We start from the raw sequence: 15000 nt of genomic DNA, 5'->3' as shown, positions 1-15000 counted from the left end.
GCCCGCTAATGAGAGAGAGAGAGAGAGAGAGAGAGAGAGAGAGAGAGAGAGAGAGAGAGAGAGATGTGCATAGAGTTAGATAGATAGACAGATAGATGAAAATATAAACCGGTAAAAACACGGAAATATCAAGATGAGAGGTGTGAGAGAAGAGAAGAGGACCATAAGAGGAGAAAGACTGAGCAGAAGAGGACAGTAAGAGGAGAAAGACTAAGCAGAAGAGGACAGTAAGAGGAGAAAGACTGAGCAGAAGAGGACAGTAAAAGAAGAAAGACTGAGAAGAAGAGGACAGTAAGAGGAGAAAGACTGAGCAGAAGAGGACAGTAAGAGGCGAAAGACTGAGCAGAAGAGGACAGTAAGAGGCGAAAGACTGAGCAGAAGAGGACAGTAAGAGGAGAAAGACTGAAGACAAAATGGCCCCTCTTCATCGCCTCTTCCGACAAGCAGGGATATTGGGGAAGTAGTTTTTGCCCTCTCCTCAATTTTTTTTTTTTTATTGTAAGTAATCATTGGTCTGCCGAAAATAGGGGAGGGGCAGCGCACCCCCCAACCCCTAAATTCGTGCATGTACTGTAGTCATTATGGAGGATTTGACTAGTAACCAAGGAGACTGATTCATGATATTAAGAGAGAACACGTGTATGGGTTGTATTTACATTACAGTGTGTGAAGGGGAGGGGTACGCCCACAGCCACCCCTAAATTCGCGTTTGTAATGTTGTCAGATTCGGCGGTGTTTTGACTAGTAACCAAGGAGACTAGTTCTTGTTATGGTTTCACGAAAAAACACGTGTATGACTTGTACTTATCTTACAGCGTGTGAATACTTAAATATGTAGCAGGCCTCCCCTAAAATTGGGCTTGGTTCCCCTCCAGCCAGAGAGATTTGGGAACGCCACTGGTTCAGGTATGGATGTTTTTACCAGTGGAGGGGTAGGATGGACCCCCTTTAGCAGCCTCCAGTGTGCCCAACAAGTCTCCCATTGTTAGAGGCCTTAGCTGAGCACACCTTCCTTCTTTCATTATATCCACTAGCCTTCTGATGCTGGCTGCCCGGCACACCTCAGTATCACTGCCACACATCCCATCGGTTAGGAGTGCCAGGCTGTCCAGGTCATCGTCAGGAACAAGCAGAGTCCCATGGAGGAATAGTGTAAGGACCTGTTTTCACGCCACCAGGTCCAGTTTGGGGACTTCAAATTTTAGGGCCAAGTGATGCAAGATGGCCGGGTCGATGGCCTCCAGGTGGTTGGTGGTGGCCAAGACCAAAACCCACGTGTCTTTCTCCGTCTGCAGCCCATACCACTGCTGCAGAGAGACAGGTATGACAGCAGAAGCAGTGGAGTCATCGCCTGTGTCCTGGGTGCAGAGGAACAAATGGATTTCGTCGACGAAGATGATGCAGGGCTGGAGTGTTCCCATCAGGGAGAAGATGGCTGAGGTGTATTTTTCTGACCTCCCGTGCAAATTACTCCTCAACACGGACATCTCCACGTTCAGGAAGTTGGCCTGTACCTCCGTGGCCACCTCCTTCACCAGCATCGTCTTCCTGCGCCCTGGAGGCCCGTAAAATAGCACATCCGTCGGCGGCATGAAGAAAGATTCGGGTTGCCCACTGGGGAACAGGTGGGTATAGTTCAGGGGGCTGATGACCTAACACCTGGTCGACCACCTCCTTGCAACCTCCAACGTCCTTCCACTTCGCCCAGATTTTCTCTGGTGGGACCAGGAAGGGCATGATGGCCTCTGCAGCCATTGTCAGGGACTTTGCCATCGTCTGGGACCTGGATACTGTCTAGGGCTCGGACCGGCTCTCCTCCCCGAGTGGCATAAAACAGTTGTACTACCATGGCCATGTCTCAGAGGCTGACATCAGATAAGTGCTACGTGAGGGGTAGGTGGGGTCGCAGCCGGGAAGCCACTTGCAGACGTTCTTCAGGATGCTGGAAGTGAGCACACTCGAGACACCCACCACCACACCGAATACCATAACCTCAGAAACTTTACTCAAAAACCTTTTAGTAAACACTTTTTGATATTTTCTGTGCAGCTTAACATTTACCATCTGCCTTTAGCAAAGCAAGGCGATAGTTTCTGCCGGTATGCGTCTACTGTATGTGTGTATGTATGAATCTATTGCTAAAATATCTCGAAAAGTTGAGGACGAATTTTCACCAGAACTTCAGGATATAAAAACTATGTGGATGTGAAGAAGCCTATTACTTTTGGTGAGGATTTGATCAAAGACGACCGAATGACAGCCGCCAGAGATTATTTAATATGGCTTGGCTTTTGTGAAACGCGGTTACTGAGTAACGTAGAGTTTTGCGAATTTTCTTCACGTTTGGTTTGTAGTTAATTTGTACCTTATCCAGGCTTTTGTTTTGGAGGCTTTTGTTTTATTTACGTCTGAAATCACTAGCTTTCACCCAGAGAGAGAGAGAGAGAGAGAGAGAGAGAGCCATTCCTAATTGCAGAAAGATGATCATAACACTCTACTTAGCCGGGGTAATGAAGGAAATGAGTACATGTAATGACGCTCTCTTCATTCCGGTGACTTTTTATTTTGTTCTTATTTCCAAGGGAGTTTATTTAATTTGGAGAAGATGTTACGGTGGTGATTGAGGTTAAAAAATGTCCGGTAAAGTAAAATAATCTCTCTCTCTCTCTCTCTCTCTCTCTAATTATAATATCTGGAATGGGAAAAAGAAGAAAGCATTTATATACAGAGAGTAATGAAGCTCGAAAATGTACTACTTTCTTTCTTTCTTCTCTCTCTCTCTCTCTCTCATAGGTCAGAGTGGAGAAAAATGAGAAGCGATTTGTTCTGCTGGGAAGTATTGCTGTTCTGTGTGTGTGTGTGTGTGTGTGTGTGTGTGTGTGTGTGTGTGTGTGTGTGTGTGTGTGTGTGTGTGTGTGTGTGTGTGTGTGTGTGTGTGTGTGTGTGTGTGTGTGTGTGTGTGTGTGAGAGAGAGAGAGAGAGAGAGAGAGAGAGAGAGAGAGAGAGAGAGAGAGAGAGAGAGAGAGAGGTAATTTTCTCCACGTCCACTCTTACTCATTTTTGCGTTCACATTATTTTTCCAATATTTTTCGCCCTTCTTATATTTTTGGTTTTGACTTTTTTTTTTTTCCATCATGACACCTGACAGCCACACCACCAAAATTTTGAACCACCCCTCACAAGTTTTCGAACAAGATGGCATGGAAGAAAGTAAGATATTTTTATTATTTTTACGTGCAGCTCTTCTCAATAGGGTAGAGTCAAAGGCTTTTCGTCTCATTAACTCTCCTCCTCTTACTGGCTCCCTTCAACCTCTGTCTCTTCGCCGCACTGTTGCATCTTTGTCTCTTTTCTATGGTTACTTCAAGGGTCACTGCTCCTCTTACTGGCTCCCTTCAACCTCTGTCTCTTCGCCGCACTGTTGCATCTTTATCTCTTTTCTATCGCTACTTCAATGGTCACTGCTCCTCTGAACTGTCTGCTTGCATCCCTCCACCTCTACGACGGGCGCGTAGCACCCGTCTAGCAACAAACTCTTAACCCTTTTCTGTCGAACTCTCTAATACAAGAGTTAACCGTTACTCCTAGTCCTTCATTTATGCAACAGGTCAACTCTGGAACTGTCTCCCTGTGTCTGTGTTTCCTGCTAGCTATGATCTCCGGTCCTTCAAACGCAGTGAGTCCAGGCATCTCGAAATGATCGGATCTTGAATTTGGCTCTCTCTTGTATTCTGTTTTTCTCTTGGAAGGAAGTTTTTGTGGGTTCGTTGGCCTTTGGTTCCTTCTTCCTAGCATAAAAAAATGCTTTATCTTTTTCTCGAGAGTAACTTTGGACAATAAACACAAATTAATGGGCTGATTACTATACTCTTTTTAATGTAAGATAGCCTAAAATTGCCGTCTCTCCACCTTCACTACTCAGCTGTGCCAATAGAGTAACACTTGAATATGGTGCTGGTCACGAAGAAGTGCTATGGAAAAGATGCAGCACCATAGCAATGTCGTTTTCCATCTCTGATCTACATGACATATGCTTCAGGACAAAAATATGGGCCGCTCTAGCAAATGAGTCACACTAGAATATGGTGCTAGTCACGAAGAAGTGCTGTGGGAAAGATGCAGAGCCGTAGCACTGTCGTTTTCCATCTCTAAGCTACATGAAATAAGCTTAAGGACAAAAACCCGGGCCAAGTTAAGGTAAAAGGAGTATAACTATGTATTAAGTAAAAGTATGGGCAGTTTCGTGTTTCATATCCCAATTTCGTTACTCTGCATGACGGGAAGGAGGACCAGTGAAGGAAGAGAGTGAAGGATGGTACTAGATTAATTACGTTTAACTAGGTCAGGTTAGGTTTGGTGTCTAGGAGAAGTGACGTTTCTGATACATACGAAGGTGCAGATAGAATGAATCACAACTAGACAGACATACAGCACTTAAAAGATGAAAAAAACATCGAGGTGAAGGATGGCACTAGATTAGATTAGGTTTTGCTACGTCAGGTTAGGCTTGGTGACTCGGAGAAGGGCAGTTTGTGATCCATACGAAGGTACAGACGGAACGAATCACAACCAGACAGACATACAGCACTTAAAAAAAGAAAAAAAAAAAAACACCGATGGTTGTACGTAAGACCAGACAGACATACAGCGCTTAAATAAAGAAAATTATGGTTGTACGTAAACATGAACTGACTCAAGTGTGTTCCTCTGTCAGGGTTTCTGGCCAAGTTGGGGTCGACCCTGCTCGGCCGGCACAACCCAGACCCCATGGTGGAGACGAAGGTGCAGTCCTCCATTAAGTGGCGCAAGACCTCGGACGTCAAGGCCCGCATCAAAACGGCCACCGGAACCATCGCCGTGTATGATGATGTCACCCCAGAGGAGCTGGTGCGGATGCAGGAGGAGGCCGATCTCGCAGCAGGGGGGTCCGCGCCCAGCCTCTCCGGGGAAGCTGCTGTAGCGTTCGAGGCTGCCGCACTGGCCGCAGGCGTCGGGGTGAGTACTGAACCTGCCGCTGGTGTTTCTGGGGCTTCCGTTCATCAGGAGGTCGGGTCAGCTTGGCGTAGGGTCAATGCAAGAGTATTCTTATTGGCTTGGGATGTTATCCAGCACTTCTTCCTATAAAAAAAAATAATGCATACTACACTTCGATGCTCTCCTATATAGAGCTTATTTCACTCATTACATACGTGAATATTAACGTAGCAGATAAAAAAAATGGTAAGGAAGAAGTCCTGAGATGCCTCCTCACCTGGCGAGCAGTAACCTAATACTCTCACGCCCAAAAGAAGTTAACAGTACAGCTATATCTTCTTTTAATGTACTGTTCGTATAGGTCAAGGATTTCATAAATTTTTCTTTACATAAACAGTGGCCTCTCGTCAAGCTTACCTGTCTCTCCCTGCATGCATTTGTGTGTGTGTGTGTGTGTGTGTGTGTGTGTGTGTGTGTGTGTGTGTGTGTCCTTTCTTGCATTATGTTCAGTGGTTATTACAAAACTCTCTGTTGTTGTGATTCTGTCGTATTTCAAAATCAGTGATGCGCAAGGGAATTAATATGTCAGTGTCTGTGATAAGTATGAACGGGTAACGCAGCTCAACTGATTCAGTACGATGACCCCCTTTCTTCCTTGTAATGAAGCTTTCGAACCAATAATCTGATACAGTTAATGGAAGACATCTTGTAGTGGAGAAACCAATGAAGTTCAGTCTCTTCTTCTGTTAGTACTATAGGTAGATAAATGAGGTCATCGTAGTGAAGCGGTGAAGGAATATTAGTTCCGTGAATCACATATGAGGCTCTGTGAGTTGGAAGGTCGAATCAACGAAGCACTGACTCACGGGCTTCATGTCCTGAGGTGGATTAAGGAATATTTGTGTGGTGTAGCCCATACTGCTTTCCAGAATAATGAGAGTTTAGCAAAATTGGCATCTCCTGTCTCTCAGCCAAAAAGCAACGTTTAAAAAATGATCTGCACGACATATATAAGGGAGAAATAAAAATGATAGCCAGAAAAAGGATGTTCACAAATATCACAGAAATTTGGCCAGATGATATGCTGTGTAAATGATCCAATGGGACAGATGGGAGACAGACAGACAGACAGACAGACACAGACACACACACACACACACACACACACACACACACACACACACACACACACACACACACACACACACACACACACACAGGTTAAAGCTTGATTTCTTTGTTTTAGTTCATGCTCTGAGCTGCGTCTGCCTCCCATCTGACATTACCGACATGCTGTGTGTTAGGGTAAAGAAATTCGTGTCATCTGGACCTAATTCCACCCACTAACTCCATTCATTCCCCCTCCACCCCTCCCCCTGGCTGAAAAATGAAGTCGAAGGCAGCTCAATAAAGAACTCGAAATGAACGGATCTTGAATTTGGCTCTCTTTTGTATTTTGTTTTTCTTGGAACGAACGGTTTGCGGACTCCTGGCCTTTGGTTCCTTCTTTCTTGCATAAAAAAAAAGAAGACTTGGAGCTCAGGGTATACAAACACACTTACGATCCATATCCTGTCGTAAGGCGGGGTTTTGAGATGCAGGAAGGACAAGGAGGATGTCGAATTTCCCTCTTGTGTCTTGCTCTTACTACAGGAAAAAATCTTAGTCACGAGATGAAAATTCTATCTATCTATCTATTGCCAGACGCCTTAATCCCATACGGGGTGGCCACAAAAAAATCGCCTCCATGTCGCCCTGTCCCACGCCATTTGACTGCCCTGCTCCCAACTCACACACCCCTCTCTCACATACCTCTCCATTCCATCCCTCCATCTCATCCTTGGCTTCCCCCTCGCTCTCTCCCCCTCCACCACATTCACGTACACTCTCCTCGTCAGTCTCTCACTCTCCATCCTCTCCACATGGCCAAATTACTGCAGGTTATAATTCTACAGGATGATCAAGGAGAGGAACACAAAAAAGTCACCTCTCGTCTAGTCCTTCCTGTACAAACCCACTTTAGTTACGACAGGAAATCGATCGTAAGTGCGTCTGTGTATCCCAACCCTCGGAAACACACTTGCGATCAATTCCATGTCGTAACTAAGATATTTTTTCCCCAAGAATTAAAAAGGAAGGGAGACTAAAATATTTCAATGTCACTTGCTCCTTCTATTGAAAAAAATAAAAATAAAAAATAAAAAATGGTTACGAGAGAAATAATGGTGGATTTACACATTTTCTCTCTCTCTCTCTCTCTTTGAGGAAGATGGAAAGAAATAGCACCACACCTCCAGCCTTCCTGCAAAAAATAAATCTTTGTTGCAAGAGAGATTTAAGATGAAATATATTTGAGACTTCCACTCCTGTTGTCTAGTTGATGATGATGATGATGATGATTCCTTGCCAGACTACATAAGGAACAGATGATGATGATGATGATGAAGGTAACTGTGATAATAATGATGATGATGATGATGATTCCTTGCCAGACTGCATAAGGAACAGATGATGATGATGATGATGATGAAGGTAACTGTGATAATGATGATGATAATGATGATGATGAAGGTAACTGTGATAATGATGATAACAATGATGATGATGATGAAGGTAACTGTGATAATAATGATGACAATGATGATGATGAAGGTAACTGTGATAATAATGATGATGATGATGATGATGATGAAGGTAACTGTGATAATAACGATGATGATGATGATGAAGGTTACTGTGATAACGATGATGATAATGATGATGATGATTATAATGATGAAGGTAACTGTGATAATAATGATGATGATGATGATGAAGGTAACTGTGATAATGATGATGACAATGATGATGATGATAATGATGATGATGATGGTGGCGATGATGATAATACTTCAGGCAATCAAGAGAGGCTTAGAACTAATAACTATAATGACTACTCTTTTAAACCAGTGACAGAGACAACGAGAAGAAAAGTGCTTATAAGTGCAAATAAATAAATAACTAGAAAAATAAACAAAATAAATAGCGTATGGTAAGTTGCTAAGATCCACAGAGAAATAAAGAGAAGGAATATTTAAAAAAAAATTGTAAAAATAAGCAAGAGAGGGAAATATTAAAATCAATTATATTTTTTTTATGCGAGGAAAAAGGAACCAAAGGCTGAGCACGAAATAACAGTTCCAAGAAAAAGAAAATGCAAAAGAAGTGTGAAGTAATATTTAATTGATTTATCCTTCTGCCTCAGTGGGCCTCTGTCTGATGTGGATTTATGTGGATTTATGTGATGTGGATTTAGGTGGATTTATTTGATGTGGAGTTGTGGAATAACTGATGTGGATTTATGTGGCTCTGATGTGGATTTATGTGGCTTTGATGTGGATTTATGTGGATTTATCTGATGTGGATTTTTGTGGATTAATATGATATGGATTTCTTTTTGTCTGATGTGGAGTTGTGGAATAACTGATGTGGATTTATTTAATGTGGATTTATGTGGATCTGTCTGATGTGGATTTATTTGATGTGGATTAATGTGGATCTGTCTGATGTGGATTTATCTGATGTGGATTTATGTAGTTTTGTCTGATGTGGATTTATTTTTGTCTGATGTGGATTTATGTGGATTTTATCGGATGTGGATTTATGTGGTTTTGTGTGATGTGGATTAATGTGGATTATTTTTAACTGATGTGGATTTATGTGGATTTATTTGATGTGGATTTATGTGGATTTATCTGCGGTGGATTTATGTGGATTTATTTGATGTGGATTTAAGTGGATTTATCTGCGGTGGATTTATGTGGATTTATTTGATGTGGATTTATGTGGATTTATCTGCTGTGGATTACCTGTTCACAAGGTAAGTCAAGTACTTCCCTTCTCAATATTTTGTAAATCTGGAACACAACACAGGTAAGTAAAAAATAAAAAAAATTGATCATCACTACCTGGAACTCAAAAATAAAATCGAAAAATGCTGTACCAAATGCACTGAGAATTTTTAGTATATATTTTTTCTTTCTTAAACAGGGGGGGGGGGATGGAAATGAGATGCAGGTAAGAGGAATGAAAAGAGATGAAGGTAAGGGGAATGAAAATCAAGATGTAGGTAAGGGGAAATGAAAAAGATATGAAGGTAAGGGGAAATGAAAAAGAAATGAAGGTAAGGGAAATGAAAATGAGATGAAGGTAAGGGGAAATGAAGAGAGATGAAGGTAAGGGGAAATGAAGACAGATCAAGGTAAAGGAAATGAAGGGATGAATGTAAGGGAAATGAAAAAGAAATGAAGGTAAGGGAAATGAAAAGAGATGAAGGTAAGAGAAATGAAAAGAGATGAAGGTTAGGGGAAATGAAAGAGATGCAGGTAAGGGGAAATGAAAGAGATGAAGGTAAGGGAAATGCAAAAGAGATGAAGGTAAGGGAAATGAAAAGAGATGAAGGTAAGGGAAATGAAAAGAGATGAAGGTAAGGGAAATGAAAAAGAAATGAAGGTAAGGGAAATGCAAATGAGATGAAAGGGAAATGAAAAGAGATGAAGGTAAGGGGAAATGAAATGAAATGAAGGTAAGGGAAATGAAAATGAGATGAAGGTAAGGGGAAATGAAAAGAGATGATGGTAAGGGGAAATGAAAGAGATGCAGGTAAGGGGAAATGAAAAAGAGATGAAGGTAAGGGGAAATGAAAAGAGATGAAGGTAAGGGAAATGAAAAAGAAATGAAGGGGAAATGAAAAGAGATGAAGGTAAGGGAAATGAAAATGAAATGAAGGGGAAATGAAAAGAGATGAAGGTAAGGGGAAATGAGGAAGAGATGAAGGTAAGGGGAATGAAAAGAGATGAAGGGGAAATGAAAAAGAAAAGCAGGGTAGCTAGACTGACGTTCCACTGCCCCCCCCAAAAAAAAAAAAAAAATGAATAAAGAGGAAAAATGCTATTCTGATTTTTTTAACACACACGGAAAATACATGGCCTTACACCGACTCACTTCAGCCCGATTACCTATTATTTTCTTGCTTAAATACGGGAAAATACGGAAAGAAATACGCGTAAGATTAATCAGAGAATCAGTAGAGGATGTTGAGAAAGTCGATACTATTAATAATCGAAGAAATGATGGACATGGAAAATATTGCATGGAACGATATATGTTGTGTTGTGTTTACTGACGTTTAAGGAGGGAGGGAGGGAGAGGAGGAGGAGGAGGAGGAGGAGGAGGAGGAGGAGGAGGAGGAAGGAAGGAAGGAAGGAAGGAAGGAAGGAAGGAAGGAAGAAAAGGGGGGAGGGAAGGAGGAAGGAAAGAAGGAAGGAAGGAAGGATGGAAGGGAGAGAGAGACTGGAATGAATGAATGAAAGAAGGAAGGAAAGAAGGAAGGAAGGAAGAAAGGAAGGAACGAATGGAGAGAAAGGAAGGAAGGAAGGAAGAGAGAGAGAATGGAAGGGAGAGAGAGAGAGAATGGAAGGAAGGAAGGAAGAAATGATGAAGACCCAGCACCGACCCGGAAAACAGCTTCATGGCGCTAAGGTAGAAGGAAGTACAGTCGACGCTGATAAAATCGGTGTTTATGGAGTCGAAGTATCTGGGAGAGCCATTTAGAAGGCAGTGGAATTCCCCCCCCCCCGCCCCTCCCATTGCCTCTTACGACACGCAGGGAATACGTGGGTGTGTTCTCCTTCCCCTGTACCCCCCTACCCCCCAGAGGGTTGTTTATATTGGGGAAATAATTTAATGAAAAAAAAAAATGATTATCAACAGCGTACCCTAAGTTCAGGAAAAACAGTTACTGGCAAATTACACACACACACACACACACACACACACAATGAAAAAAAAAAAAACACGAATCACTATAGTCCCATTTACCTTTTCACACTGGCTCAAAAAAAAAATCGAAATAACCACAAATTAACAGATATATATTTGTCACGAAGAAGTGCTGGAAACTCTCTCTCTCTCTCTCTCTCTCTCGACTCAGCATTTAACAGCAATAAAACAACTGCTGTCGGGCGAGGATTTTCTTGCGTGGCACCACTTGTTTATTGATTAATTTACTTATTTTCAGGCATATATAAACAATGTAGATAAGAATAATATCGTGTAATTAACAAAACAATGGCAAGTAACGAAGACGCGCTGGGAGGCACATGAACCAACGAGACAACGAAACAGTGAAGCAATTTTTCGTTTCCTACTGTCCCTCCTTCCTTCTCGCTTTCCTTCTTTCTTTCCTTCTTCCTCCTTTCTCTCTTCCTTCTGTCTTTCTTCCCTTGCTTGCTTATCAACTTCTCTCGTCTTCTCGCTCCATCCCAAGGTCTCTATTTTTGTAACAGTATATGTTTGCATGATTTTAATCCCACGTCCTCTCTGTGTGTTTCAAAATCTCCCAAACACACATTTCACCATTCCATTTCCTCACTTCAGTCCACACACACACACACACACACACACTCTGACACACCGACACCCGCACCCCCACCCACCCACCCACACATACACACACACACACTGACAAACCCGCCCACCCACCCACACACTCTAACACACCCACCCACACACACACACACACTCTAACACACCCACCCACCCACACACACTCCGACACACATCCACCCACCTACATACACACACACACTCCAACACCCCCCAGCCCCCCACCCACACCCACCCACCCATCCACCCACACATACACACACACACTGACAAACCCGCCCACCCACCCACACACTCTAACACACCCACCCACCCACACACACTCCGACACACATCCACCCACCTACATACACACACACACTCGGACACCCCCCAGCCCCCCACCCACACACACACACACACACACACACACACACACACGGAAATTAAAACGGAACTCAGCAAGGGCGAGGCTGGGGAATGTGGCCAAGGAAGAGGAAGAGGAAGTGAGGTGCATAGAAGGGAACTTAAGGCGACTTTGATTTCCTTGAGAGAGAGAGAGAGAGAGAGAGAGAGAGAGAGAGAGAGATGGGGGAAGGCATACACACACACACACGCACACAAGAGAGAGAGAGAGAGGGAGAGAGAGAGAGAGAATTATACGTAGCTAGATAGATACATACATACTAGTGGATAGATAGATAGATGGATAGATAGACAACAGGACCGATTATTAAAATGCGAAGATAAACAGACCAATAGAAAGATAGATAGATAGATAGATAGATAGATAGAGAGAGAGAGAGAGAGAGAGAGAGAGAGAGAGAGAGAGATGGGGGAAGCCACACACACACACACACACACACACACACACACACACACACACACACACACTCAATATGTCCATGTTTACTCAGACCCAAAAACTCTCTCTCTCTCTCTCTCTCTCTCTCTTTCTCTCTCAATGTATGTATGTGTGAATTTATTTATGGGTGTATGTATGTATGTGTGTGTATCTTTCCGCATATTCTCTCTCTCTCTCTCTCTCTCTCTCTCTCTCTCGAATTCTAGAAGAGTTTACCCTGCAATGACTAAGATTATATTTTTCTATCTATCTATCTATCTATCTATCTATTGTCTTTCTACATCTATATATCCATCTGTCTGTCTATCTGTCAATCTTTTAATCAGACGCCATAATTCTGGAAGGGGTGGCCACAAACAAATCGCCTCCATGTCCCCCTGACTTCTGAAATCAGGCTGCCATTTCTCCAGCTCACCATCCCCTCTCCCTACCTCTTCACCCCATCCATCCATCTCATCCTTGGTCTCCCTCTCCTCGCCTCCGCTCAACCTCACTCACACTCTCCTAGTCAGTCTCTCATTCTCCATCCTCTCGGCATGACCAAACTCATTCGATGGTTTATTATTATTATTATTATTATTATTATCATTATTATTATTATTATTATTATTATTACTGCTATTACTATTTTATTACCATTACCATTATTATTATTATTATTATTATTATTATTCATATACCCGGGCAGCTCCACCGACCTGTTATACCGGTGCCACCACGTGAAGGAGGAGGAGGAGGAGGGGAAGGGGAATGAACGGGCAAAGGATCTCTCTCTCTCTCTCTCTCTCTCTCTCTCTCTCTCTCTCTCTCGTAGTAGCGGGGTTTGAAAATTTTGAATCCACACGCCCCCCCGCTTCCAAAATCTATCCTAAGTCCAAAAATATTCGTAAGATAAGAAAAATCATCTTAAACTGCCAAAATAACGTTCTCGAGGGGATAGGGCGACATGGAGGCGATTTGTTTGTGGCCACCCCTTACGAGATTAAGGCGTCTGGCAATAGATAAATAGATAGATAGAATGGATGTGGCTAAAATAAATGTTTATATATAATGTTTATTTATTTAACGAAAGGCTGATAAATGGTACAGTAAAACACCGTCATTTGAGTGGAGCTCGCACCCACCTCTCCACGGCAGGTCTCAAAGATGGGAGGCCGTCACGTAATTATGGTGTTTTTCTGTTCACTCACACACACACACACACACACACACATTCTTCTTTTCACACACACACACACACACACACACTTTGTCAACCATCGTGACCGGAAAAACTTAAATTTAGTACCACTCACCCTGCAGGAAGTCTGTGTGTGTGTGTGTGTGTGTGTGTGTGTGTGTGTGTGTGTGTGTGTGTGTGTGTGTGTGTGTGTGTGTGTGTGTGAAAAGAAGGAATTGATGATCGAGGGTGAGAAATACAGAGAAGATCAAATACACTTAAGTTTCCCTTCACACCTGCCAATTTTCTATTTACCCGAGACATAGAAAACGGGATGCAGTACACCCTCCCTCCCTCTCTCTCTCAACCTGTCCTACATACCCTTCTCTCTCTCTCTCCCTCTCTCTCTCAACCTGTTCTACATACCCTTTCTCTCTCTCTCTCTCTCTCTCTCTCTCTCTCTCTCTCAACTATGTCCTCAGTAACCCCCTTCTCTCTCTCTCTCTCTCTCTCTCTCTCAACCTGTCCTACATACTCTTTCTCTCTCTCTCTCTCCCAACTATGTCCTCAGTAACCCCCTTCTCTCTCTCTCTCAACTTTATCCCACATACCCTTCTCTCTCTCTCTCTCTCTCTCTCTCTCAACTTTATCCCACATACCCTTCTCTCTCTCTCTCTCTCTCTCTCTCTCTCAACTATGACCTCAATAATCCCCTTCTCTCTCTCTCTCTCTCTCAACTATGACCTCAATAATCCCCTTCTCTCTCTCTCTCTCTCTCTCAACTATGACCTCAATAATCCCCTTCTCTCTCTCTCTCTCTCTCTCTCTCTCTCTCTCTCTCTCAACTATGACCTCAATAATCCCCTTCTCTCTCTCTCTCAATCACCTTCTCTCTCTCTCTCTCTCTCTCTCTCTCTCTCTCTCTCTCTCTCTCTCAACTATGACCTCAATAATCCCCTTCTCTCTCTCTCTCTCTCTCTCTCAACTATGACCTCAATAACCCCCTTCTCTCTCTCTCTCTCTCTCTCTCAACTATGACCTCAATAATCCCCTTCTCTCTCTCTCTCTCTCTCTCTCTCTCTCTCTCTCAACTATGACCTCAATAACCCCCTTCTCTCTCTCTCTCTCTCTCTCTCTCTCTCTCTCTCTCTCTCTCTCTCTCTCTCTCAACTTTGTCCTACATACCCTTCTCTCTCTCTCTCTCTCAACTTTGTCCTACATACCCTTCTCTCTCTCTCTCTCTCTCTCTCTCTCTCTCTCTCAACTATGACCTCAATAACCCCCTTCTCTCTCTCTCTCTCTCTCACTCAACTATGTCCTCAATAACCCTCTTATCTCTCTCTCTCTCTCTCTCTCTCTCAACTATGACCTCAATAACCCCCTTCTCTCTCTCTCTCTCTCTCTCTAACTTTGTCCTACATACCCTTCTCTCTCTCTCTCTCTCTCTCTCTCTCTCTCTCTCTCTCTCAACTTTGTCCTACATACCCTTCTCTCTCTCTCTCTCTCAACTTTATCCCACATACCCTTCTCTCTCTCTCGCTCTCTCTCTCTCTCTCTCTCAACTATGACTCAATAATCACCTTCTCTCTCTCTCTCT

At 43.1% G+C, this 15000-nt stretch overlaps 1 protein-coding gene across 5 annotated transcripts in view; it reads left to right on the top strand.

The window, feature by feature from the left end:
• Positions 1–15000, top strand: part of Obsc (Obscurin) — a 543345-nt gene that overhangs the window by 68117 nt on the left and 460228 nt on the right. For 4 of the 5 annotated variants that reach the window (XM_080280415.1, XM_080280412.1, XM_080280410.1 and 1 more), the window contains exon 3: positions 4715–4995. In XM_080280415.1, the coding sequence (XP_080136541.1) occupies positions 4715–4995 (281 nt within the window). The remainder of the gene's footprint in view (positions 1–4714; positions 4996–15000) is intronic. The other variant, XM_080280411.1, reaches the window with a different exon arrangement.

This window comes from Coenobita brevimanus, chromosome 84 (assembly GCF_032717465.1).
Source record: "Coenobita brevimanus isolate Jiangsu-jjx chromosome 84, ASM3271746v2, whole genome shotgun sequence".
Classification (NCBI taxonomy): domain Eukaryota; kingdom Metazoa; phylum Arthropoda; class Malacostraca; order Decapoda; family Coenobitidae; genus Coenobita; species Coenobita brevimanus.
Note: the sequence above shows the minus strand (reverse complement) of the source record. Positions and strands in the feature narration are given on the sequence as shown.